Raw genomic sequence first — 26,106 nt, 5'->3', positions numbered from 1 at the left:
AACTGAAGGTTTTCTTCATTACTGGATTGCGGTCAGAGCATATTATTTATGTTATTTTCAAGGCGTTCGAGAATTGGATCCGGAAACGTGATGCTTATTTATTAAAGTGAAAATTCTGGAACAAGTTGGATTTAATCGGGAATTAAAGTGTTTATGTTCTTGATCGTTATCCCTGGTGATTGAAGATGCTTCGGATTAATTAATGGTCATGTGTGTTAGATTCTGTCAAGGTGGTTTTGTGATGAAATTGATCACTTGATGTTGAGTAGTTGAAGATTAAACCTTATCGTATGCCGACGTGTTGGTGAAGTTGTGGAGGGAGCCCAACTTCACGTGTTGGTGAAGTCAGAAGGACTTCACGTGATTGGTTGAGATGATCAATAAGGCACGGGGATGCATGCATTTCAAAGACCTCAATCTATATAGTCGGAGAAGCTTACACTGAAGGGGAGATCTGATATGGAAGACGCTGGGTGATTGGTAGATTTGTGAAGCTACAAGACAGTTTCAGACACGGCTGGTTGAAGAGCAAACAGAAGATCATCAGTTAAGAGGGAGTCTGTTGGTGCATGTTTTGTAACAGATGATCTTTTGTGTTTGTTAGAATTGAGAGCAACGGTCAAAGGGGAGTCTGTTGGTGCATTTTGTGACCGTCGCTATGCAATTCTGTTAAGCGAAAACGAAGTGCGAAGTTAGGACAACTTCGCCATAGCGAAGTTGTAACAACTTCGCCATAGGCGAAGTTGTAACAACTTCAGCGAACAACTTCGCCTTAGGCGAAGTTATAACAACTTCGCCTACAGGCCCAAGCCCGCGAAGTTTATATATATATATGTGTGTGTGTCTTGTTTAGGTTTGGGTATCCAGAAAAGTTAGAGTTTTGTGATCAGTTTATTTGTCTAGAGAGAAACCGAGAGGGTGAGTCGTGTGGGACGACCCGAGGTAGAGCTCACCTCGGGTCGGCCGTCATTTGTTTTCGTGTTTGGTATGTAACGAGTTATGATTATGATATAAAAGATCTGCAGATGTATTTATCCCATTCGTGTGTTTGTTCGTGTGTTTGTATGTGTGTAATCGTGTTCTTCGTCTTCTACACCATTAAACGAGTCTAGGAGGATTCCGCACTCCTAGACCTCGTGCGGATCTCGTATCGATCAGCGACGCCCCGGGGGGAACTCGTGCGGATCTTGTAAGTCCCCCCCGGGGCGTCGCTGATCGATACGAGATCCGCACGAGGTCTAGGAGTGCGGAATCCTCCTAGACTCGTTTAATGGTGTAGAAGACGAAGAACACGATTACACACATACAAACACACGAACAAACACACGAATGGGATAAACACATCTGCAGATCTTTTATATCATAATCATAACTCGTTACATACCAAACACGAAAACAAATGACGGCCGACCCGAGGTGAGCTCTACCTCGGGTCGTCCCACACGACTCACCCTCTCGGTTTCTCTTAACTGATGATCTTCTGTTTGCTCTTCAACCAGCCGTGTCTGAAACTGTCTTGTAGCTTCACAAATCTACCAATCACCCAGCGTCTTCCATATCAGATCTCCCATTCAGTGTAAGCTTCTCCGATTATATAGATTGAGGTCTTTGAAATGCATGCATCCCCGTGCCTAATTGATCATCTCAACCAATCACGTGAAGTCCTTCTGACTTCACCAACACGTGAAGTTGGGCTCCCTCCACAACTTCACCAACACGTCGGCATACGATAAGGTTTAATCTTCAACTACTCAACATCAAGTGATCAATTTCATCACAAAACCACCTTGACAGAATCTAACACACATGACCATTAATTAATCCGAAGCATCTTCAATCACTAGGGATAACGATCAAGAACATAAACACCTTAAACACCCGATTTCAAACTTGTTTTTACGTGATAGTAAACTACTTGAACGTCTAAAACTTCATAAAATCATGTATTTCGGAGTCCTCGTTCTCCGAAATCATCCTCTAAACGTCGTTCGTAAATCCTAACTGTTGCCAATTCGAATTCGGCAAAGTTACAGTTTAGGCGAAGTTATCCGTAACTTCGCCTGATTATTAATTTTTAAAACAGTTTATGAGGCGATGTTGTGATTAGGCGAAGTTATCAGTAACTTCGCCTGGACCTTTGTACTTAACAGTTATCAGACGAAGTTCAAGTTGAAGCGAAGTTGTTTCCCAACTTCGCCCCACCTTTAACTTCGCCTATACAGAATTGATCACAACTTCGCTCATGGTAACAGGCGAACTTGTGATTTGCTTTGACGTTTATCTAACTTAACCTGTTTGTTGCAGATATGGCTGCTGTAACACCCCGACCAAAGGCGGATTATACATCGGGGCGCCACATATTGTTTCATTACTCGTGACACTATTGGGTGTCAATATTTAATAAATATATTCATTCACGCACGCGCAACGTAAACACAAGATAACATAAATCAACATAAATCAATATATTATAAGGCAAAATATTCGAACAACAATAACTTGTCTTGATACATTTTAATCTAGGTCCAAAAGTAAAAACGTCCTACGTGTCCACAAGCTCCAAATGTAGCTACAGCAAACCTGAACATGTATTAAAATAAAACGTCAAACACTTGCGTGTTGGTGAGAAATCAAGTTTAATTACAATACATAGATATCAATAAATCTGCGCGCAACATGTGTATGTCTGGTTTTCAACAAGGGTGTAATCCGATCGGGACCAACTCTAAGATTCATAGACTGCCAGTGCTCACAATTGAGCTCACAAACAAGAAAAACTGTGCACGTGTAAACAAAAGAGAAAATCATAAACGATTGTTCTCCCGTGTTCATCTAATGGTACCCTGAGAAGTGCGGAATAGACCGACAAGACGGTTAATGATCCACACATACAAATAAACAGCCAAGTCTACGTCCTCAACACATGGGATACTGCGCGACTAAAGTTCATAAACAAGTTTAAGACTCTAAGTTTGTACGAACACATGAACATCCCAAAACATTAAAATAAAAAGGGATTAGGTACGAGATTACTCACTTGATAAACGATGCGGTGTAAGATAAAGCAAGAACCAACTTTAAACAAGCACAAGTTAACCTATAAATAAGATTATTGTTTTAATGATTTGATTTAAGTCTTGATTATAAGTTAGCATAATTAATAAGTAAATTATTATATATAATATATATATATTACCGGAAAAGCAGGGCAGAACAGGATAGAAGACGAAGGCAAAGAGAAAGGAGACGGCAGAGGAAGAACAACGGCAAGGAGTAAGAGAGAACAGGAGAGTTTAAGTGCTTTGTGTGTGTAGTGTTAGGAAATTAACATTATTATTTATAGGGAAACCCTAGGGAACACAATCCCTAGAAAAGGGGAAAAGATCTCCAAAAAGTAAAAGATTCCAAAAGCAAAAGATTTCAAAAGATATGGCAGCTGCAGGGGGCAAAGGAAAAGCTGACAGGTAACAGTAAACAGGCATGGGCGGGTCAGATAAAGGTACTGGTCAAGCATGGAAAAGCAGATCTCAAAAGATAATGTCAGTCACTTTTTCTATCAACCAATGGGGTTGGTGCGCATGCTGCGCCAAAAGTGGCTTTTCAGACATAAGATAGGTCAGGTCAAAAGCTCAGAAGATAAGACATCACAAAAGTAAACGGCTGGATTAAACAGAAGAAAAGACTCAAAGGGGTTTAGCGCTAGAAGGCATCGAGCGCACGCGCGAGGGCGAAGGCAGACAGAGAACAGTCCACAGCGCGCCGGGGGAAGAACTACCATTCTTAGCGCGCTGCGAGAAGAACTACAATTCTTAGCGCGTCGCGGGAAGAACTACCGTTCTTAGCGCGCTGCGAGAAGAACTACAATTCTTAGCGCGTCGCGGGAAGAACTACCGTTCTTAGCGCGCTGCGAGAAGAACTACAATTCTTAGCGCGTCGCGGGAAGAACTACCGTTCTTAGCGCGCTGCGAGAAGAACTACAATTCTTAGCGCGATGCGAGAACAGTTCGCCTCGCGTATCGCAAGAACAACTGGTCTTCGCGCAGGCTTCCTTGTAAGGAGTCTGGCGCGTGGAGCTGCGCAGACAACCTTAGGCGGGGAGAAACAAAGGACAAGCAAAGAGTTAGAAGAAAAAGAGGGAAACAAGGCTGAGGGGTTAAACAGGAGGGCGGGACGGCGACAAGAGAAAAGGAAGGCGGAAAGAAAAGAGGAAGAAGGAAGAGGGACGGGACGGCGGAAAGAAAGAGAGAGAAAGAGGCGGGAAGGAAAATATATTATTATTAAAAATAAAGTATAAGTATAAATAAATATTAAATCATAAAAGAAAGAGATCGGATCGGAGAAACGGGTACCTGGGTCGGGTCGGATCGGGTCAGATGTCACAGTCTCCCCTACTTTAAGAAATTTCGTCCCGAAATTTATCTCGAAGTAGGTTGCGCAGAGAACAGGTGCGGGTACTTGATCTTCATTTGATCTTCCCTTTCCCATGTAAACTCGGCTCCGCGCTTGGACTCCCAGCGAACTTTCACGATAGGGATACGACTGCGCTTGGTTTGCTTAACCTCGCGATCCATAATCTCAACAGGCTTCTCAACGAAATGCATGGATTCATCAACTTGAACTTCATCAAGTGGAATGTGAAGGTTCTCGTCAGCTAAACACTTCTTGAGATTGGATACATGGAACGTTGGATGCACATTACTGAGCGCGGGCGGCAGGTCAAGTCTGTAGGCAACTTTTCCCACACGCGCGAGAATCTTAAATGGACCAACATAACGAGGAGCAAGCTTACCTTTCTTCCCAAAGCGGACAACACCTTTCCAAGGCGACACTTTGAGGAGAACAAGATCACCAACTTGAAATTCGAGAGGCTTTCGCCTGCGATCTGCGTAACTCTTCTGTCGGCTTCTGGCAGTCAGCAGATGATCACGGATCTTGGCAATTTTATCGGTTGTCTCTTGAACAAGTTCAGGTCCTGTGATTTGAGCTTCACCCACTTCGCTCCAACAAATCGGGGAGCGGCACTTACGACCGTAAAGTGCTTCAAATGGGGCCATACCAATACTGGAATGATAGCTGTTATTATAAGAGAACTCGATCAAAGGCAGGTGCGAATCCCAATTACCTCCAAAATCAAGAACACTAGATCGGAGCATATCCTCAAGAGTTTGAATAGTTCGCTCAGACTGACCGTCAGTCTGAGGATGATATGCCGTACTCATGTCCAAGCGAGTTCCTAGCACAGATTGGAGAGATTTCCAAAAGCGAGATATAAAACGGCCATCGCTATCGGATATGATGCTCAAAGGAGTACCATGGCGGCAGACAATTTCCTTGACATAAAGCTGCGCGAGTTGCTCAACACGGTAGTTTTCACGAATGGGCAGAAAGTGAGCAGACTTAGTCAATCGATCCACTATTACCCAAATGCTATCATGTTTGCTTGCTGTCAATGGTAACTTGGTAATAAAGTCCATCGCTACACATTCCCATTTCCACGTAGGAATTTCTGGTTGTTCGAGCAAACCAGATGGGCGTTGGTGTTCAGCTTTTACCTTGGAACAAGTCAGGCATTTAGCTACGAACACAGCAATATCCTTTTTCATACCGGGCCACCAATAAGTAATGCGCAAATCTTTGTACATTTTATCAGCGCCGGGATGAATAGAATACCGAGATTTATGCGCTTCACTCAGGATATCAGCGCGAAGATTCTCATCAAAGGGAATCCAGATGCGATTGAGATAGCAGAGAATTTCACTCAGATTAGGGACAAAGTGCGCTTCCGCGCCACACGCTAACTCGGCGCGAAGGTTACCATTACTGATGGATGCGCGCTGCGCGTCACGAATGCGCGATTCAAGGTTGCTTTGGATCGGCGCGAAGTGAAGCTGCGTGCGCGGCAAAATACAGTTAAGCTGGCTGGGTTTTCGGCTGAGCGCATCAGCTACCACATTAGCCTTACCAGGATGATACCGGATCTCACAATCGTAATCGCCGATGAGTTCGTTCCATCGGCGTTGTCTCATGTTGAGTTCCTTTTGATTAAAGATATGCTGAAGGCTTTTATGGTCAGTGTAGAGGATACACTTAGTACCATAAAGGTAGTGTCTCCAGATCTTCAAGGCGAATACAACCGCGCCTAGTTTGAGGTCGTGAGTTGTATAATTCTTTTCATGAACCTTGAGTTGCCTTGATGCGTAAGCGATAACCTTGCCTCGTTGCATAAGAACACAACCGAGACCCTGGTTGGATGCATCGCAATACACGACAAAATCATCATTACCCTCAGGTAGCGCAAGAACAGGAGCTTCACACAACAAACGCTTGAGCGTCAGAAAGGCTTCTTCTTGCTTCGAGCCCCAAATATACGGTTTACCTTTGTGCGTTAGAGCTGTTAAAGGCAAAGCGATCTTCGAGAAGTTCGAAATGAAGCGCCGGTAATAACCAGCTAAGCCCAGAAAGGAACGGATCTCGGTAGGAGTGGTCGGCGTAATCCAGTTCTTGATTGCTTCAATTTTGGATGGGTCGACATGAATCCCCATCTTGTTCACAACATGGCCAAGAAACTGTACTTCATCAGACCAGAATTCACACTTGGAGAGCTTGGCAAAGAGCTGCTCGGTTCGAAGCTTTTGCAATACCAATCGAAGATGTTGCTCATGCTCGGCCTTGGTCTTAGAATAAATCAGAACGTCATCGATAAACACAATCACGAATTTATCCAAGAAAGGCCTACACACCCGATTCATTAGATCCATGAAAACGGCGGGTGCGTTGGTTAAACCGAAGGACATGACCAAGAATTCAAAATGGCCATAACGAGTTCGAAAAGCAGTCTTCGGAACATCTTCATCGCGGATGCGCAACTGGTGATAGCCAGAGCGGAGATCAATCTTGGAGAAACAAGAGGCACCTTGGAGTTGATCAAAGAGGTCGTCAATACGCGGTAAGGGATACCGGTTCTTAATGTGAGTTTGTTCAACTCGCGGTAATCGATACACATGCGAAACGAACCATCTTTCTTTTTAACGAACAACACCGGAGCACCCCAGGGCGAAGAGCTAGGGCGAATGAATCCCTTAGCGGTCAACTCTTGAAGTTGACTTGCCAATTCTTGCATCTCAGCGGGCGCAAGACGGTAAGGAGATTTAGCTACGGGGGAAGCACCAGGGACAAGATCAATACGGAACTCGACTTCACGAGCGGGAGGGATACCAGGAAGATCATCAGGAAAAACTTCAGGGAAATCACGCATAACAGGGATATCGCGAAGCTTCTTTTCTTCAGCAGGTTTAACCACATGGGCTAAGAATGCAATACACCTTTTCCGCATGAGCCTTCGGGCTTCGGCGCAAGACATAAGTTTAAGTCCACTGGAGGGTTTCTCGCCATAGATATGAAGATCACCGTTTTCTCGAGAAATGCGAATCAACTTCTTGGCGCAAATAACTTCGGCGCGATTATTCGAGAGCCAGTCCATACCAATAATAACATCAAAGCTTCCAAGAGGCATGGGGATGAGGTCGATCAGAAAATCGTTTTCGTTAAGGTTAAGCGTGCAATTTTTAATCACTGAGTTAATTAAAACAGTTTCGCCATTAGCCAATTCAACTGAAAAATTTTCTTTTAAATCGTTGCGCGGTCGCGCAAGCTTCTGCTCAAACGCGCGAGAAATAAAACTTCGATCGGCGCCAGTATCAAAAAGTACAGAAGCATAAAATCCGTTAAGCAAAAATGTACCATTAACTACGTCATTATTCGCCTGCGCTTGGTGCGCGGTTATGTTAAAAGCTTGTCCGCGCGTCACTTGATTCGAAATCTGGTTCACCGGATTTGCTTGCGTAATCTGAACTTGTAGTCTCGGGCACGCGTTCCGGAAATGACTGGGATCACCGCAGTTAAAGCACGATCTGGGTCGTGGGTTTTGGTAGGTTGGTTGTGGGTTCTGCGGGTAGACTGGTGGTGTTGGCGTAATTGGATTGGCGGGAAGAACTCTACAGTTTTCCGCCATGTGACCAGCGCGGCCACATCGGTGACAAAGTCGACACGGGGTTTGGGTTGGGTGGTGAAATCTACAGGTTGGGCAAAAGGGGTGGTTTCCTGTGTAAGGTTTCTTAGTTGGCGGGGCAGGGAGTGCGGGGTTGGTTAAGGCATAGTTGTGGACTACAGGAGGTGTTGGGTAGGTCGACAGTGGGTTAGGAGCGTATACTGGAGGTTGGTAGGTGGGTTGCTGGACAATGGGCGGGCTGGTAAGCGCATAGGCTTTGCGCCTGCGCTTGAGGTTGTTACGGTTTGAGGGTTCTGGTTTGGTTTCTGTTGGTTCAGGGGCAGTCTTGGTGGGTTTGGTCTTCTCAGCTCCCCGCAGGAACAGGGTTCCTGCTCTGACATGGTTGTCGCTGAGCACAGCGGCCAACTCGATGGCGTCAGAGAGGGTTGCTGGGTTTCTGGCCCATACAGAATCTTGAATTTCCATGGGGAGACCCCCAAGGAATTTCTCGATGGCTCGGCGGGAAGGGGTAACAAGGTGAGGGACAAGCAGGCTTAGTTCATGGAAGCGCGTCGCGTACTCGCGCGCTTCACCGCTGTATTGCTTAAGATTCCAAAATTCCTCCTCCAGGCGCTTAACTTCGTTGGGAGGGCAGAATTCTCGCGTCAGAATTTCCTTGAATTCCTCCCATGTCATGCTAGAAGCAGCTTCTGCGCCACGCGCATGAGCTACTCCATTCCACCATGTAAGCGCCCTTGCTTCCAGGACACTGGAGGCATATAGGGTTCGTCTGTCTGAGGGGCATTGGGTGTGGAGGAAAGTGTTTTCTATCTTCTCGAGCCATTGGAGCATCACGGTGGCTCCTTCAAGCCCTGTGAACTTCGGAGGGTTACCCGTATTAAAGGACTTAATGTTATAACTGGAGGTATTGTTTTGGCTCAAAGCTTGGGCTATTGCGGCGGCCATTTCCTGGGAACGTTGCTGTCTACGCCTGCGCGAGGCTTCTCTTCTCTGAAATCGGTGAGATAGCGGAGGCATTCTATAAAAGTTTTAATTTTTGGTTAATGTCTTGGCGCAAAGTATAATCTTATAAAGCTTGGTTTCGCGGAGTCAGTTACTGTCAAAAGTTAAAAGTAAAATAAATGACCCTAAATGCAGACTTAATAAAGGTTAATTCGAATCAAGAATCGACAATTCATGTATCACCATGACTTTCCGAATTCCCAATTTAAAATATACGAGTAAACGAGTATTGGAGATTGACGATTCATGTATCACCATGACTTTTCAATCTTCAATATAAAATATACAAGAAAATGAGTATTGGAGGTTGACAATTCATGTATCACCATGACTTTTCAAGTCTCCAACCTCAGAACATAATCGTAAATGGAATTTGAAAATCAACTATTCATGTATCACCATGACTTTTCGGATTTTCAAATCCAACAAACGAATATGTAAGTAAAATCAATAAAAATCGAAATTCAGCAAAAATCGAAATATCGCGAAATAAAACATAAAACCATACGCTGCGTCTGCGCAAGCATATTTATAAATAACGAGTAATTAACAATAAGCGCGCAAACATGAGATTTCTCTCATGCGCGAGAAGGGACTCTTAGGTATTCTAGGCCGTTACGTCTAACCACCTATCCTAAAGTCAACGAGCTCTGATACCAATCTGTAACACCCCGACCAAAGGCGGATTATACATCGGGGCGCCACATATTGTTTCATTACTCGTGACACTATTGGGTGTCAATATTTAATAAATATATTCATTCACGCACGCGCAACGTAAACACAAGATAACATAAATCAACATAAATCAATATATTATAAGGCAAAATATTCGAACAACAATAACTTGTCTTGATACATTTTAATCTAGGTCCAAAAGTAAAAACGTCCTACGTGTCCACAAGCTCCAAATGTAGCTACAGCAAACCTGAACATGTATTAAAATAAAACGTCAAACACTTGCGTGTTGGTGAGAAATCAAGTTTAATTACAATACATAGATATCAATAAATCTGCGCGCAACATGTGTATGTCTGGTTTTCAACATGGGTGTAATCCGATCGGGACCAACTCTAAGATTCATAGACTGCCAGTGCTCACAATTGAGCTCACAAACAAGAAAAACTGTGCACGTGTAAACAAAAGAGAAAATCATAAACGATTGTTCTCCCGTGTTCATCTAATGGTACCATGAGAACTGCGGAATAGACCGACAAGACGGTTAATGATCCACACATACAAATAAACAGCCAAGTCTACGTCCTCAACACATGAGATACTGCGCGACTAAAGTTCATAAACAAGTTTAAGACTCTAAGTTTGTACGAACACATGAACATCCCAAAACATTAAAATAAAAAGGGATTAGGTACGAGATTACTCACTTGATAAACGATGCGGTGTAAGATAAAGCAAGAACCAACTTTAAACAAGCACAAGTTAACCTATAAATAAGATTATTGTTTTAATGATTTGATTTAAGTCTTGATTATAAGTTAGCATAATTAATAAGTAAATTATTATATATAATATATATATATTACCGGAAAAGCAGGGCAGAACAGGATAGAAGACGAAGGCAAAGAGAAAGGAGACGGCAGAGGAAGAACAACGGCAAGGAGTAAGAGAGAACAGGAGAGTTTAAGTGCTTTGTGTGTGTAGTGTTAGGAAATTAACATTATTATTTATAGGGAAACCCTAGGGAACACAATCCCTAGAAAAGGGGAAAAAACTCCAAAAAGTAAAAGATTCCAAAAGCAAAAGATATCAAAAGATATGGCAGCTGCAGGGGGCAAAGGAAAAGCTGACAGGTAACAGTAAACAGGCATGGGCGGGTCAGATAAAGGTACTGGTCAAGCATGGAAAAGCAGATCTCAAAAGATAATGTCAGTCACTTTTTCTGTCAACCAATGGGGTTGGTGCGCATGCTGCGCCAAAAGTGGCTTTTCAGACATAAGATAGGTCAGGTCAAAAGCCCAGAAGATAAGACATCACAAAAGTAAACGGCTGGATTAAACAGAAGAAAAGACTCAAAGGGGTTTAGCGCGAGAAGGCATCGAGCGCACGCGCGAGGGCGAAGGCAGACAGAGAACAGTCCACAGCGCGCCGCGGGAAGAACTACCATTCTTAGCGCGATGCGAGAAGAACTACAATTCTTAGCGCGTCGCGGGAAGAACTACCGTTCTTAGCGCGCTGCGAGAAGAACTACAATTCTTAGCGCGTCGCGGGAAGAACTACCGTTCTTAGCGCGCTGCGAGAAGAACTACAATTCTTAGCGCGTCGCGGGAAGAACTACCGTTCTTAGCGCGCTGCGAGAAGAACTACAATTCTTAGCGCGTCGCGGGAAGAACTACCGTTCTTAGCGCGTCGCGGGAAGAACTACCGTTCTTAGCGCGCTGCGAGAAGAACTACAATTCTTAGCGCGATGCGAGAACAGTTCGCCTCGCGTATCGCAGGAACAACTGGTCTTCGCGCAGGCTTCCTTGTAAGGAGTCTGGCGCGTGGAGCTGCGCAGACAACCTTAGGCGGGGAGAAACAAAGGACAAGCAAAGAGTTAGAAGAAAAAGAGGGAAACAAGGCTGAGGGGTTAAACAGGAGGGCGGGACGGCGACAAGAGAAAAGGAAGGAGGAAAGAAAAGAGGAAGAAGGAAGAGGGACGGGACGGCGGAAAGAAAGAGAGAGAAAGAGGCGGGAAGGAAAATATATTATTATTAAAAATAAAGTATAAGTATAAATAAATATTAAATCATAAAAGAAAGAGATCGGATCGGAGAAACGGGTACCTGGGTCGGGTCGGATCGGGTCAGATGTCACAGCTGCTGTTGCTGGAGCAGGTGGTGCAGGCGGTGATGACGGAGGTGATCACCAGAGACAGTTCTTCCCGGGTCACAACATGTACATAACATTAGACCCGGAGGCGAGCGGAGTTGATGATTTCCGCGAAATCATCAAATTTCTTTTACACTCGAGGATATTCCACGCGATTACAACAACTCTGCCAATATCCTTGCCCAATATTGAGGATTTTTGGCAGACCGTGGAATACGACTGTAGAGTCGAGCCCTCGGTGATGCGCGTAACAGTCAACAATCAGATTGTTCAGTTCTCTTCTGAACAAATCCGGGCGGCTTTACGATTTGGGAATGAGACAAGGGATGACCCAACAGAGTTTGTAGCTCCTTTCCGTGATGGAGCGTTTTTGAGAATGGGATACTCTGGTCCCTTGGGGGATACGCAGAGGAGGAAGGGATTTTTACTTGACCAGTGGCGCTTTCTCATGCATGTCAGGGAGAAAGGCGGGCACTGATGGCATGGGCGCGACCATGCAGTCAGCGATGACTGCTCTGACTTACAACAAGCAATTCAGCTTTAGTCAGATGGTCTTTTATGAGATTGATCGTCAAAGAAGAGCGATGGCGCGTGAGCGATTCATCATGTATCCAAGATTCCTACAAATGATCTTGAATCATGTTGCTCCAACGCTTCCTCAGCGCCGTCCGATCCGATATGTAGAGAGTGTGAACAAACGGATCTTCGCCCAATGTAGATCCTCCAGTGCGAGGAGCAAACCTGAGCTCCGTCCTCGACATACTCCACTCTTTGGGTACTTGATCAACCCGGGGTATGTGCCTGCTCGAGGGGACGAGTTTAGGGACCCGACACCACAACAGGCAGGAGCACCTCAAGCTATACCTGCTGCTCCTGTTGTGTCACCGAAGGAGAACGTGGACCTTGATGCAGAATTTGGTGGTCAAGGCTTCTTTGATATGGATCGGGTGGATCCAGAGGAAAACGTACAGGTCCCGGTTGAACGTGCTTCTACTGTGAATGTTACTAGGGCAGCTACAACGGTGGCTGGCTCAGATTCTGATGATGAAGTGGCAGAGGCAAGAAGGATTATGGTAACTCGAGAAAGACTACATGGGAAAAGAAAGAGAACAGATGATGATAGCGAGTCTGATTATGAGGAAGAGGTACAACTGTTGATCCGGAGGTCAAGAAGGGAACGGATAGGTGCAGGATCGGGAGCCGGTGAGAGCTCTAGGGTGGTACGTTTCACTCCACCAGCACTATCCGGTATGACAATGGTTCCCTCATCACTACAGGTTACAGGGCCAAGCGCTACGGTTGTTCCCGTGGTGGCTACCTCATCTACATTTGGCCTCCCACCCACTACTTTCCAACTTTCGACTCCTGAGATCGTTTCATTGCCGCCTCCGACTGTTACTCCATCGGAGGTCGTGGCACAATTTATAGAGTCGACTGTTGTGGCCACTGCAGGGCTATCGGTGACGATACCACCTGCGGTTACGTCTATCTCTACTTCTGAGGTCCCGGTGACATCGGAAATCCCTCCTCAGTACACTCAAGATATATCACATATGAGGTTCGATTTCGATGCAACCCTATCAGACTCTGAACGAATAGCAGCACTTGAACGGGTCGTGGCAGAGCAGTCAAGGATTAATCTTATCCAGACCCAGGCTATTCAACGCCTAGTTGCAGAGAATCAGATGCAGTCGTCCCTGATGGTACAACATGGAAAAATCATAGATGCTTTCAAGGAGTTCTTGGCATCTCAGGGGGAGACGAGCTGTAAAGGCGACGAGTTGAGGACCAAGAGACGAAATGATAGAGACGATGATCCCAATGCATCGAAAGATGCAGGTGTTGAGTTGCCAAGAACTGGTCAAGCTCTTGGGACTTCCACAACTCAGGGGGAGTCGACAACTGCAGCTGGTGGTGATGATGTGGTGGTGGTGGATGTAGAGGAGATGGATGATGTTTTGGTTGGTGATGATGATGTACTACCGAGTGATGTGATAGAGAAGATTGGTGAAGAGATTGTGATTGATACAGAGATAGAAGAGGGAGAGATAGTTGAGGAAAATATTGAGCATGACATTCCAGATGTTGAGAAAGCAGATATGAGTAAAGAGATGGCAAATGATGAGACTGAATGGGAAGAGCAGCCTAGATGGAAAGAACGCTATGCTCAGTGGTTCGTCAAAACGAAGAAACCGGCGGTCCCTACATTGTTTAAGAAGAGTTACAACATTAAAGGTTATGCTGAAGCGAAGAAAGGGATTATATGCTGGATATATGATGAGCAGTTGAGGCTCTTCGTGATTAAAAGGTATGATGGTGTTCAGTACTTTAGAAGGATGTTAAGATCGTTGAATACACTGCCAGAATGTGAAGTGAAAGACTTAGCCAGATTGGGATTGATAAACAGAAGTGACGATAATATGGCTAGAGTCATTGGGAAAATTGTGTGGAAAGAGAGTATAAAAGAGAAGAAATTTGAGCTGTTGAAACCACAAAAGGGAAAACTTGTTGAAGACAAGGATAGAGGTTTGAGAGCTGATGGAAAGCCTTGGATGATTATGAAGTATAAACCGATCCGGTGTTTGAAAGAAGTACCGATGAAGCTAATGCCCAAGGATGTGCTTAAAGACCTGAAGTGGTGGTTTGTAGATTGTGAGACAGCTGAGGCAGTGATGGAAGACGAAGATGAACAAGAGCTGCTTAGAGTGTACGATCCGATGCACTTGGTAAACTTATCGCAAGCTGATTTGCAGGTGTTGAATGATAAGAAGATATTTTATATTCCTGCTTGGAAAGACGAAGCGAGGAAATATCAAAGAGTTGTCTCGGTTTGTGTTCGAGAAGGAGTGCATGCTTGAAGATAGAAGATTGAAGATTACTAGACACGTGTTTGAAGCTAAAGAGATGAAGCTACTGCCAAGGGGGAGTCTGTTGGTGCATGATGTCAGTAGTTCAGTGTCGAGTGTCTGTAATCGTGTTAGTTAGATTTGAGTTTTGTATGTAAGCGAACTTGCTAACAAGTTCGCTTATATGGGCGAACTTGTTAGACAAGCGAAGTTAGGGACAACTTCGCCTGAACATGCCAGGCGAAGTTGTCGTGTCTATATAAGCTAATTGTTTACGGCTTATTCGAAAGGAAGTAAATTCAGTTTAGATTATTCGTGTATTCGAGTCAGAGAGTTTTGTATCGGTGATCATAGTATCACGTGTTTACAGTTGGAATACAACGTGTGTTTGGTTATCGTATCGTGTGTTAGCTCGTATTGTTTTCTATACTCGTAACGTCTTACGTAGGGATTCCGCACCTACGTAGAACGCGATATCTCGTGTAGATCCGGCTGGGAACCTACATCAAGAAACATATAGCATGGATAAATTGGCGCAACTATATGTGAAAAACATTGTATCATTTCATGGTGTGCTGTTGTCAATCATATCCGATAGAGATAGTCGTTTCACTTCTAACTTCTGGAGAAGTTTTCAAAAGGCAATGGGTACGCGTTTAAATTTGAGTACTGCTTATCACCCACAGACAGATGGACAGAGTGAGAGAACAATTCAAACATTGGAAGATATGCTTCGCGCTTGTGTTATAGATCTAAGTGGAAGCTGGGATACTCACCTAGCATTGATGGAATTTTCGTATAACAATAGCTATCACACAAATATACAAATGGCTCCATATGAAGCTCTATACGGACGGAAATGTAGAACACCTGTATGTTGGTTTGAAATTGGTGATAATTAGTTATCAGGTCCCGAGATTGTTCAAAGAACAACTGACCAAGTAATACAAATCTGAGAAAGATTGAAAGCAGCACGTGACAGACAGAAGAGTTATGCTGATGTAAGACGAAAACCGTTAGAATTTAAAGAAGGAGACAAAGTGTTGCTCAAAGTATCACCTTGGAAAGGTGTGGTTCGTTTTGGAAAGAAAGGGAAGTTAAGTCCACGTTTTGTTGGACCATTAAAAATTGTTGGAAGAATAGGTCCTGTAGCTTATCGACTTGAGTTACCCGAAGAAATGCAAGGAATCCATGACATATTTCACGTATTGAATCTACGGAAATGTTTAGCTGATGAGACACTTGCTATGCCTCTAAAAGATGTACAAGTGAATGAGAAACTCAAGTTTGTAGAGGAGCCGATACAGATTGAAGATAGTCAAATCAAGTTCTTAAAGCGCAAAAGGTTGAAATTGGTAAAAGTAAGATGGAATTCCCGACGTGGTCCGGAATTCACTTGGGAACTTGAGTCAGAAATGAAGCGAAAATATCCACATCTGTTTACATAAATCTCGAGGTCGAAATTTTTCTAAAGGTGGGGAGGATGTAACACCGTGAAAATACCCCATCTAGTTTCGGGCCAAAAATGTCAAAGATTAGAAGTTAAAGGGCTAAAAATGCCAATTCTGAAAGATAAAGGACTGAAAATGAAAAATTTGGGTTTTTAGACCCATCGCGCTGCGCAATGGTCTCCTGACTAACTCCGTTGCGCTACACGACAGAGAATCACATAGTTCAAGAAAAAGGGGGGCGCCGCGCTACGCGACGGCCAAACCTAACTGGTCCATCGCGATACGCGATGACCAGGTTAAGTAACCCGGGACACGTGGCCAACCACGTGTCAACACGTGGCAGCTTCTGATTAATTGCGGCGTCGCGCTATGTGACGGCCTTGGGGAAAAGGCCATCGCGCTACGCGATGGTCTGCAAAACTCGCCTATAAAAGGGCAGCTATGGGTTCAAGCCAATGCATCTCATTTTCACCTTCATTTCACACACTTAACCTAGGTAATCGTGCCAAGGGTGTTCTAGGGTGTCGAGAGCTGTTTTCATGAAGAAACGAGGTGTCGTTACACTGTTTAACGAGCTGCTGATCTTGTAACGAAGTACAAGCTGAATTGCTGCTGATTTCTTAAGTTCTTAAGTTCCGTCAAGCCGGTTAAGGTAGGAATAAGGTTAAGTTACTTTACTAGTTACTTTAAATATCTAGTTACAACTTAGTTAAGAGCATAGTCGTTAAACTGTTAATATTTTCCAAGTAATGTTTTATAAAGTAAAGACGTTGCTTCCATGCGAAGTAATGTTATCAAAACTATTATTTTGATGGGCATGTAGTAACTGGAAGGGGGGTATCATTAGTAGACTTTTCTTGCCTAAGGAAAGCAATTCGTACAAATCCCAATCAACCGCGGGACCCGTTTGCTTACCTGGAGAAGTTTGCCAATGTGATATCCTTTATTAGGCCAAAGCGTGCTATTCCAAACTTTATATGTAAATCCAAAGTATTTTCATAAAACGACTATAACTATCCTAAGGTTATGTCAGACCTAAGAGTCTGCTGATCAGACCTCGTGTCTGCTGAACTGAATCAGACTTCAAGTCTGCTGATCAGACCTCGAGTCTGCTGAAACTGAAACAGACTTAAAGTCTGCTGAATAATACCAACTAGGTACTTATGCATACCTATTATGAATATAGGTTAATAGCATACTGAAGCCAAGGAGGTTGATATTTCCTACTGATAATATAAGGTGAACACGTTAACCTTTTACTGTCTGAACTGATTTTACTCTTGTAATAGACTGGTTGTTTATTACAAAGAGTCTGATAAATGTTTGCATGAGATATAATCTCTAAAATCGTTATAATACAAAATAGATAATAAAAAGCAACTCAGACCGAATACACATGTGTCTGGATCCAAACATAACTGATAATTGTCATACAAAACCAAGTCAGTCATAATTGGTTCTCCAACAGGGTTACATAGTTTAGGAGAAGGTTGTCTCCGAACAGGGGCTATGTACTCGGGGAACCTTTGAATTGTGTGTGTAGGGCAGTGGTACAAATCCCGGGAATGGACAGGCATTCCTGCTGAGATTGTGAACAGAAAACTATGTTTGTATTTAACGACTGTTATAAACTGTTTTATCGAGTCAACGTTTCACCAGCATATAGCTGACGTGTTTTTCCCACCCTTGCAGGTAACTAGATGATAATAGATGATATACAAGGATTGGAGTCATAGAAGATCGCTCGAGATGGCTCGTTTTTGAATATTACAAATCCTTGTATTATTAATATCACGGTTTTGTAAAACTGAAACTCGGGTGTTTAATTCTCGAGTAGTTTTGATAATGTAAATTAATATTTTAATATTTAAAGACTTCCGCTAAAAATAAACCCGCTACTCTGATATATTTACAAAACAGATACCAACTGATGGTCACACTCCTAGGCCCTGGTTTGGGGTGTGACATTGCTATTATCTTTCACGTATTGAATCAACACGTTATTTTCCGCATTTCATCGTGCATTTGGTATCACATTGCAAGATCCTCCGACACGGGACTTACAATTGGTATCAGAGCCTATAGACCTTTTCTAGGCTCGATTATTGGTGATATCAAGGATTCTACCAGTGATTTATCGGTGCGTGTTTTGGTTGAAGAATTCTGGATCTTGAAGATAGACTGTTCTTCGTGTTCTTCGGGTTGTTGAAGTTTTTCTGGAAAAGATTTGGGTCAATCTTTGAATTAAATTCAAATCCCTTCATTCTCGGGATTTGATTCTATCTTTAAGTTTACCAAATCAAGAACATTCCTTAATTCTCGAGATTTGACTAAATCTTCAAAGATTTCCATATCAAGAGCCTTGATGGTTTTCGACTGATTTTATTGGGTTCTAGTGAAAATTTCAGAGTTCTCTGTCAATAATCATAGTTCTCTGTTAAGTATCAGAGTTCTCTGTCAATAATCAAAGTTCTCGGCCAATTTTCAAAGTTTTGGTAAAATTTCAACGTTCTTATCTACTTTTCAAGGTTCTTGGTTACTTGTAAGGTTCTCGGGTTTTTGGTTGCGTTGGGCCCCGCTTAGCTGGACTTTGGATTTTGTTCAAGTGGGCTTATGATTCATTGGACCAGTCATACGAGGTAATTTCATGGCCTTCACCTCCACCAAATCCTCTGAGGTAAGTCCTGTATTATGCTCTCAATCATGTATTGATAAAGTAGGACTGTATAAAATTCATTATAGTAATATGCTTAGAGAAATGGAGGGAATTAAATATGAAAATGCTACCCTTAAGAAACTGGAAAAGGTATTAAAAGAGAAATTAGAGGCACAACAAAGGATTTTTCAAAACTTCAATCTGATTTCAGCACAAAATGCTGTCACCACCTTGATGCTAGAAAGAAAATTGACGAACTAACCGCCGAGTTAGATGCATAAAAGTTGGAGATAGCTAAATTAACTAATAAATTTGAAAATGCTGAATTCAATTTTAAAAAATTTGATGTCTCTAGCGTTGTCGTTGAGTCAATGATAGAAAACCAGTTGAAATGGAAAGAGAATAAGGGTGTGGGTATTGGGTACAACATGGTTCCCCCCACCATACAACGATAATTACACTGGGCTTCCTCTTACTAAAGAAGAGGAAGAAAAATAAAAATGTATGCAGTATGGTAAGTCAACTGCAACTAGCAAAGTTATGGTCGGTTCAGTCACGGCAACTGAATCAAAATATGGGTTGAACGATTCTAATGTATTTACTTCGTGTGCAGATGAAGTAATAGTTGAGGATTTGACTGACGAGGATGATAATTCACCTATTAATTCTCATGTTTCTTTGAATTTGCCTGTTTCGAATACTGTTGCTACAAATGTTTGTGTGGGATCTGTTTTAAAGAGCAAAGACAATCATGTGGTTGATTTCTCTAAAACTTCTAAAAACAATGATATGCTTTCTAATAAAGTTGATAAAAATAAGAATTTTCGTAAATATTCATCACCCAAGTTTGTTAAAGAAGGAAGTTCATGTACTTATAACTGTGAGAAATCCAGTGCTAAGTCCAAAGGTAGACAAACAGACTCACCTAACAGAGCAAGACCGGGAATCGGCCACACAGATTTTTTTGTTAAAAGGCAAACCTGTTTCAACTGTGGCATTCCCGGTCACATTGCTAGAAACTGTTCTCGTCTTCCGTATGTTCCTTATTACAGACGCTATCAGAGGACTATGCCTTAAAATACCTACAAAAATTTTAACTCACATAAAACAAGGTATTATAAGGCAAAGCCCTCTAACGGTGATTGGAGGAGAAACAAGGCTGACAGGTCAAGGTCAAGTTTCCATTAGCCCAAGACTTATTCGATTTAAAAGCGGAACGTAAACTCGGCGAGACCCAACTGGGCCTCAGAATCGAAATCGTTTAGAAGATCAAAGTCAAATGTGTATTCCGTTCGCAAACCAGAGACAAAGTCAACCGTCTGTACAAATAATAAAGTTTTAAAACCTAAATACAGATGGTTGCCTAAGTTCCCAGTAACAAAGTATTCAACGTCCTCTGGTTCGATTTTTGATAATCATGAAGATATGTCATGGCAACCTGTGACAAGTTTGAACAAGCCAGGTTTACCCAGAACGACTATGGACTGGGTACCTAAGACTAACTAATCTTGTACATCGTGTAGGAACAGCTATGGAGGAATATCATCAGACCATGGTATGTTGATAGTGGCTGTTCCAGGCACATAACAGGTGACATCTCTCAACTGCACGACATTCAAATCTTTAATGGAGGGTATGTTTCCTTTGCGGGAGGAGAGAAAGATTACACAAAAGGGTACTGAAATTTACCTGTGCTGGATGTAAATTCTTGGGGAATCGACTCATCTCGTGGCAATGCAAGAAACAACAAACGGTGTCCACATTCACTGCTGAGGCTGATTACGTTGCTACTTCTTCCTGTTGTTCACAGGTCATCTGGATGCAACATCAATTGCTGGATTATGGTTTGGAATTTCTTGACACTCCTATTTTTTGTGATAATGATGTTGCCATTGCCATTGTTAAAAAAACCCGGTTCAGCACTCTAAAACCAAGCACATAGATATCAAAATTCATTTTATTCGTGACTGTTACGACCGGAAGCTGATTCATCTTGAACAAGTCCACACCGATAATAATGTGGCGGACTTATTTACTAAACCAGTCGGAATAGCCAGGTTCAATGTGCTTGTGGGATTCTTTAAGATGCTTCGTTTTGATGATTGAGTCTTATGTGAGGTAAATTTGTACATAAAAGTTTTTTGGTCTTTGGTAAAATTTTTGCACAAATTTATGAGGAGAAAATTAAAAATATTTAAAAAGAGTGTGCGTCTGTGTTTTCATTAAAAAAAACATTTTGCTCTGTTGCTTAAAATCATGACGGTTGCTCAGGGTTCAACAGACATATTTCATATGTTTGGTCCCGTCATCAATTCTTGACTCACGGGATAGCCATTAACCTAAGGACTGACGGGGCGACTGAACATTTAAAAAAAATTTATTATTATTATTTTTTGGTTTAACTATTGGTTTAAGTTCTCTCACTGAAAATTATGTCGGCCGCCTAAAGTTTGAGGGACACATTTTACTATGTGTTTGGTCCTATCGTCTACTTGTAGACACATATGATAGCCATTCACCTGAAAACTGAAGGTAACTAGGGTGATTGGATTTAAAATTGTCTTCGGGATTATCATCTGGGAAATGATATTAATATTCAGCTAAAGCTTATTAAAAGCTTAAAAATTTTCAAATGAAAATTGATCCAGCCTTTGAAAAATGATAGATAAATTGATTTTGCGTGCCTAATGTGTGAAGTTATTAAGCTAATAAAGGCTTTTGATAAGTCATTGATGTGTATGGTAGCTTTCTATGATAAGTAAAAGTTTGAAGTAATATAAACTAAATATGCTAAACTTTTGTGGAGACATTTGAAGATGCGTGCATGTCCCTAGATACATCTCTCCGAATGATAGGCAGAAAAGCAATTACCCAGTTATACACGAGCCCGTTAGTGTCTTGATCACCAAAAATATTATGTTTCATTTGAAGCTAAAAAAAAAACTGTAAATATTTATGAAAATTATTGTCATTCAAATTTGTTTTCCAAAAGCTTAAAGGGGTCCCAGGGAACTACAGGGGTGGGGCATTCAAGTAAGTCCTAAACACCCTGAATGTAAGGCTTGTAAGTCCGGATGGCATGTAAGTCCAACGTTCAACCTTAAAGCTTAAAATTTTTTTGTATAAAGAAAATTATTTGATCAAGCACTAGGGGGTTGGAGTCAAATTGGGGTGATCTGAGGAAAGCCAAATACGCTTTGAGAAGAGATAAGGGGTATATTAAGTCCATAAGTGATGTTCATATAAGCTTTATGCCTAATTGAATCTAATCATATCACTGGCACAATGAAAGTCATACTAAGTTCCAAATACCTGCCATCAACCTTTTCACTATGTCAAAATAACGCTGAAAATGGATCATTGTGAAAGTATCTTAATCAATATGATTTCATGTTTGGATCTTTTCTTAAAAAGAGTTGCTCATTTTTAAACAGCTGAAATTTGATCCCAATATATGTTAATTGCTCTGAAGGCTGGATAGGTAAATTAATTTTGTTTTTAAGTTTAGTTTTATTCTATTTTATTTTTATTTACCTCATATTTACTCATATTGAAACTAATATCTTTAAGAAATCATTTTTCAAGCGGGATTTATTCCTCAAAGAAAGTGGGCTAAATTTTAACCCAACGGGTGTCTTGTTTCTCGGCCCATCGAATCTTCTTGTTCTCGGCTCATGATAATGGTTCTCGGCCCATACATGTTCTCGGTACATATGTGTTCTCGGCACAGATGGAGGCATCTTGGAAGTTTAAAAGTCACTCATTACACTCTATTAACCATTCTCGATATTTGTAACTTCCAATATCTTCCAAAATCCTCTTAAAGTATAACCATCACATCCTTCATCTACTCGCCGCCATCAATCCTTTCTTGTTCCCTCATGCTCTCAAGCGGATTTCTTTAAAGGTCATCATTTACAGTTACAGGTTTGGTCATCTATGATGATTGGTGATATGGAGATGACGATGAATAGTGTTCTCAGGTTTTCGGTATGGACTGACCAGATTCTCTTGATCAACCAGAGAGATCTTTGGATCAAAGATATTTTGAGGGGTTCTCGGTCAATCCGTGACCGAAGTTTTGTTGGTTCTACCAAAGATACATCGTGTTTGACGCTTCTGAGTCAATCCAGCCTAATATTTGTTGCTGCATTCTTTAACAAAACTCATGTCTATCTACTTCTGTTGGAAGTAGCATGACCTGTGCTGGATCACTGGCCAGGGGTATTATTACCGGAATAAAGGCCCTAAATAAGACACTCAACTTCCAAGTGTCTTTTTAGAAGCCACAGTATATACGCCAAAAGGCAGAAGATGAAGATATATATGCATGTTAAACGCTGAAGTCAAGCAATAAACCAAGGGGGAGATTGTTAGGTCGTATTTTGTGGTTTATGCTTATAATTTTGGGCTTAGTTTTGTATAGTTTGGGCTTTTGTTTGTAAACCGAGATCTATTGATCTCGGTGGGCTTTTAGTTGGTTTGGGCCTAGTTGGTAGGATATATATAGAACATATGTTAACGGTTCAAGGTTGGTCATTTGTTAGTATTGAAGCCGTGACATTGTGTAATGCTAAAGGGCTTAAGCACCTGACTATTATATAATAATGTGTTTTGAAGCCTTTCTTGTGTGTTCTTAATGCTATTATCTTTCACGTATTGAATCAACACGTTGTTATTTTCCGCATTTCATCGTGCATTTGGTATCACATTGCAAGATCCTCCGACACGGGACTTACAAACTTGGAGTCCATTTTGGTCTCTCATGGTCGAACATTGACATAACTATTCAAATCCAACATATTAAAACCAAATGTAACACAAAAGAGGTTATCATGCCCCATTAAATGTTGTTACGACTATTACAACTCAATATGACTCGCTAACACATGTACGTCTGCCATCGTCAAAGTAAAACACTGTTAAGTTGGTGAAATATTCATTAATTATCAGTGGACATCTTTCATCAAATCTAACACATTAAGCCCTTGATATGATATACTAGCGCCTATGGCACTCAAACTTTTTCATCTCCAACTCCATTTATCGACACCATCCCGAATTCGACGGCCATCTCTCTTTTCTTATACATCGTTTAATACATCATATTTTATGTAACATTTATATAGCTTGTCTATATTTTCATAAAATATAAAACATTATACTTCATATGTGTTTATATTTTTTTATATTTTTATGTTATTTTTACATCCAAAACGTTTTATCTTTAATTTGTTTTATGTTTTATTATGCCATATTTATTTATTATTTCTTTTGAATGACGACTTTCTTGTGCGTAAGGCCACCGCGCGCTCCAAAGTTGGAGAGCCCCGTTGCTCACTCTAGTAAGACTAATTATGTTGTTTTAACTGGGCCCACGTTGGCTTTAGAGTTCCCCGGAAAACCATATCGCCTGTTGTCATTTGACAGTCGTTGTGCCACCACAAGAGCAGAACTCTCTGGCATAACATATGGTGGGACGAAAACCTGGGGTAGGCTTGTGATTCGAACTAACAACATTGTAAAAGACCTAGCTCAAATCCTTTATTACCATAATCCAATAAAGTAACCCAAGTAAAGATCAAACTTAGGTCTCTGCTAAGAAAAACCTAAGTTTCTTACCATCAGGCCAATTTATAAAGCCATATTTACATCTAATATTCGCTCAGTAAACCCGAGCATTTGTTAAACGCGATTATTGCAGCAGCGAGTTGGCTCGTACTAGGGCGCTATGATGGTGAGTCGGTAAAATCAGGGTGCTGGTAAAATTCCAAGCATCCTGATGGTGGGTCAACGCGGATTTCGTCAATTTCGTTTACATTTGTTAAGGTATCGAAACTAAAATAAAGTTCAGTAAAACTCGGGGTCCTTAAAACCCGAGTATTGTCTGTCTCGAACGTTGTGACAAAGAGTCAACATGAATTGGGTAAAACAAATAACAAAATGTTCGTTACGCATCAATAAAAAATAAAAAAAATATTAGACCAATGAGTTGGTGTCACTTAACCCAATCAGGATCTTGTGACACCAACCATGAACTTTACTATAGATAGATCATTATTTATATTATTTTAGTATGTTACAATATTTATATAAAATAACTTTATTTACGTCCCTAAAAGTTAGTTTCCCTCCGTTACATCCATTTTTTGTTCTCGAAAATATTAAATTTGCCCCCAATTCCAAATCCAGTTCACCCCTATTCCCCCCTAAATCCGTCGATCACCTCCTTCAATTTCGTTCATACCCCAATTGGTCATCACATCCGCTCCCCAACCTACCCCAATCATATCTCTTGTTGCTTCACTTTCACCTATATCAATTGATACTAGCAGGTTATTTCTGTTCGCGTCTCTCAATTCGCCCTCTCATGAATATTGATTTATCACTAATGCTTGGCAGCGAAGCGGTGACTGGTTATGTACGTGCACTTGTTTAATAATTTGGTATATGCAATCTGATGAATGTTTATATTATATTAATATCATTGTTACTTATAACTTGTATGTATCCAACTAATTTGAGTTAAATTAGTGCAGAAACATCGTGAATCAGTGTTTTGTTTACGAATAAGATGCATACCAACAGTTTGATGAATTTCGCTCAAGTGCAGGTTGTTGTTGACTGTTGAGGTTACAAAAGACGACTATTAATTCCTTTATTATTCTTTATATGAATTTACATCAGCATACATATTTCTCAATTGCTTTGATCACCATTTTGCTACTCTAGCTATTGTGGTCTTCAATGGAATGTGTATGTAAGTAAAAAAAAAGCAATTCTCAATATCTACTTTCCATTCTTGTTGCTAGTCATTACTAACTGATATCAAAAAATACATTTGTAGGTGTTAGCAGCCAATTAAAGTTACAATTGCATAAGCCGGTAGCCAAAAAGACGAACAACAGGACATAAGTCGCTTCTTGAGTTCATTCATTTGCTTGTGATATCTTCCATTTTGGTTTTGCAGACCAAATACATATTTGTACTTGACCTTAGCCTTGAAGTCACCATGCCACTTGTAATCATTTTCAATTTATGTGAGAAGATGTGCAATGCAAATGATGACAAAAAGACTCCCTCTTCTGATGTGGTTGATGATGAAGAATTGAGGATGATAGCATGTTTGACATTCAAGCATAACTATGTTGTTGTGTTGTTTTGTGCGCTTCATCACTTAATAATATTTATGGATATTCTGTGTATACTTGTAGTTTGATAAACTATATAAATAGTGGCATATTTTGGATAATTTGTATCATTGTCATTTTATATAAATTATTGGTTTTGTGATTGCAGTTTAATGTGATCTAA

The 26,106-nt window shown here is 41.4% G+C and overlaps 1 protein-coding gene across 1 annotated transcript in view; it reads left to right on the top strand.

The window, feature by feature from the left end:
- Nucleotides 1–26,106, top strand: part of LOC143609394 (uncharacterized) — a 45,071-nt gene extending 18,965 nt beyond the window's left edge. Inside the window, exons 8-13 of the mRNA XM_077084159.1 lie at nt 19,148–19,206; nt 19,406–19,699; nt 25,480–25,548; nt 25,640–25,677; nt 25,763–26,002; nt 26,092–26,106. Of these exons, the coding sequence (XP_076940274.1) occupies nt 19,148–19,206; nt 19,406–19,699; nt 25,480–25,548; nt 25,640–25,677; nt 25,763–26,002; nt 26,092–26,106 (715 nt within the window). The remainder of the gene's footprint in view (nt 1–19,147; nt 19,207–19,405; nt 19,700–25,479; nt 25,549–25,639; nt 25,678–25,762; nt 26,003–26,091) is intronic.

Source organism: Bidens hawaiensis, unplaced genomic scaffold (genome assembly GCF_021521415.1).
Source record: "Bidens hawaiensis isolate Kalapana, Puna unplaced genomic scaffold, B.hawaiensis_p1.1 tig00002181_1, whole genome shotgun sequence".
Classification (NCBI taxonomy): domain Eukaryota; kingdom Viridiplantae; phylum Streptophyta; class Magnoliopsida; order Asterales; family Asteraceae; genus Bidens; species Bidens hawaiensis.
Note: the sequence above shows the minus strand (reverse complement) of the source record. Positions and strands in the feature narration are given on the sequence as shown.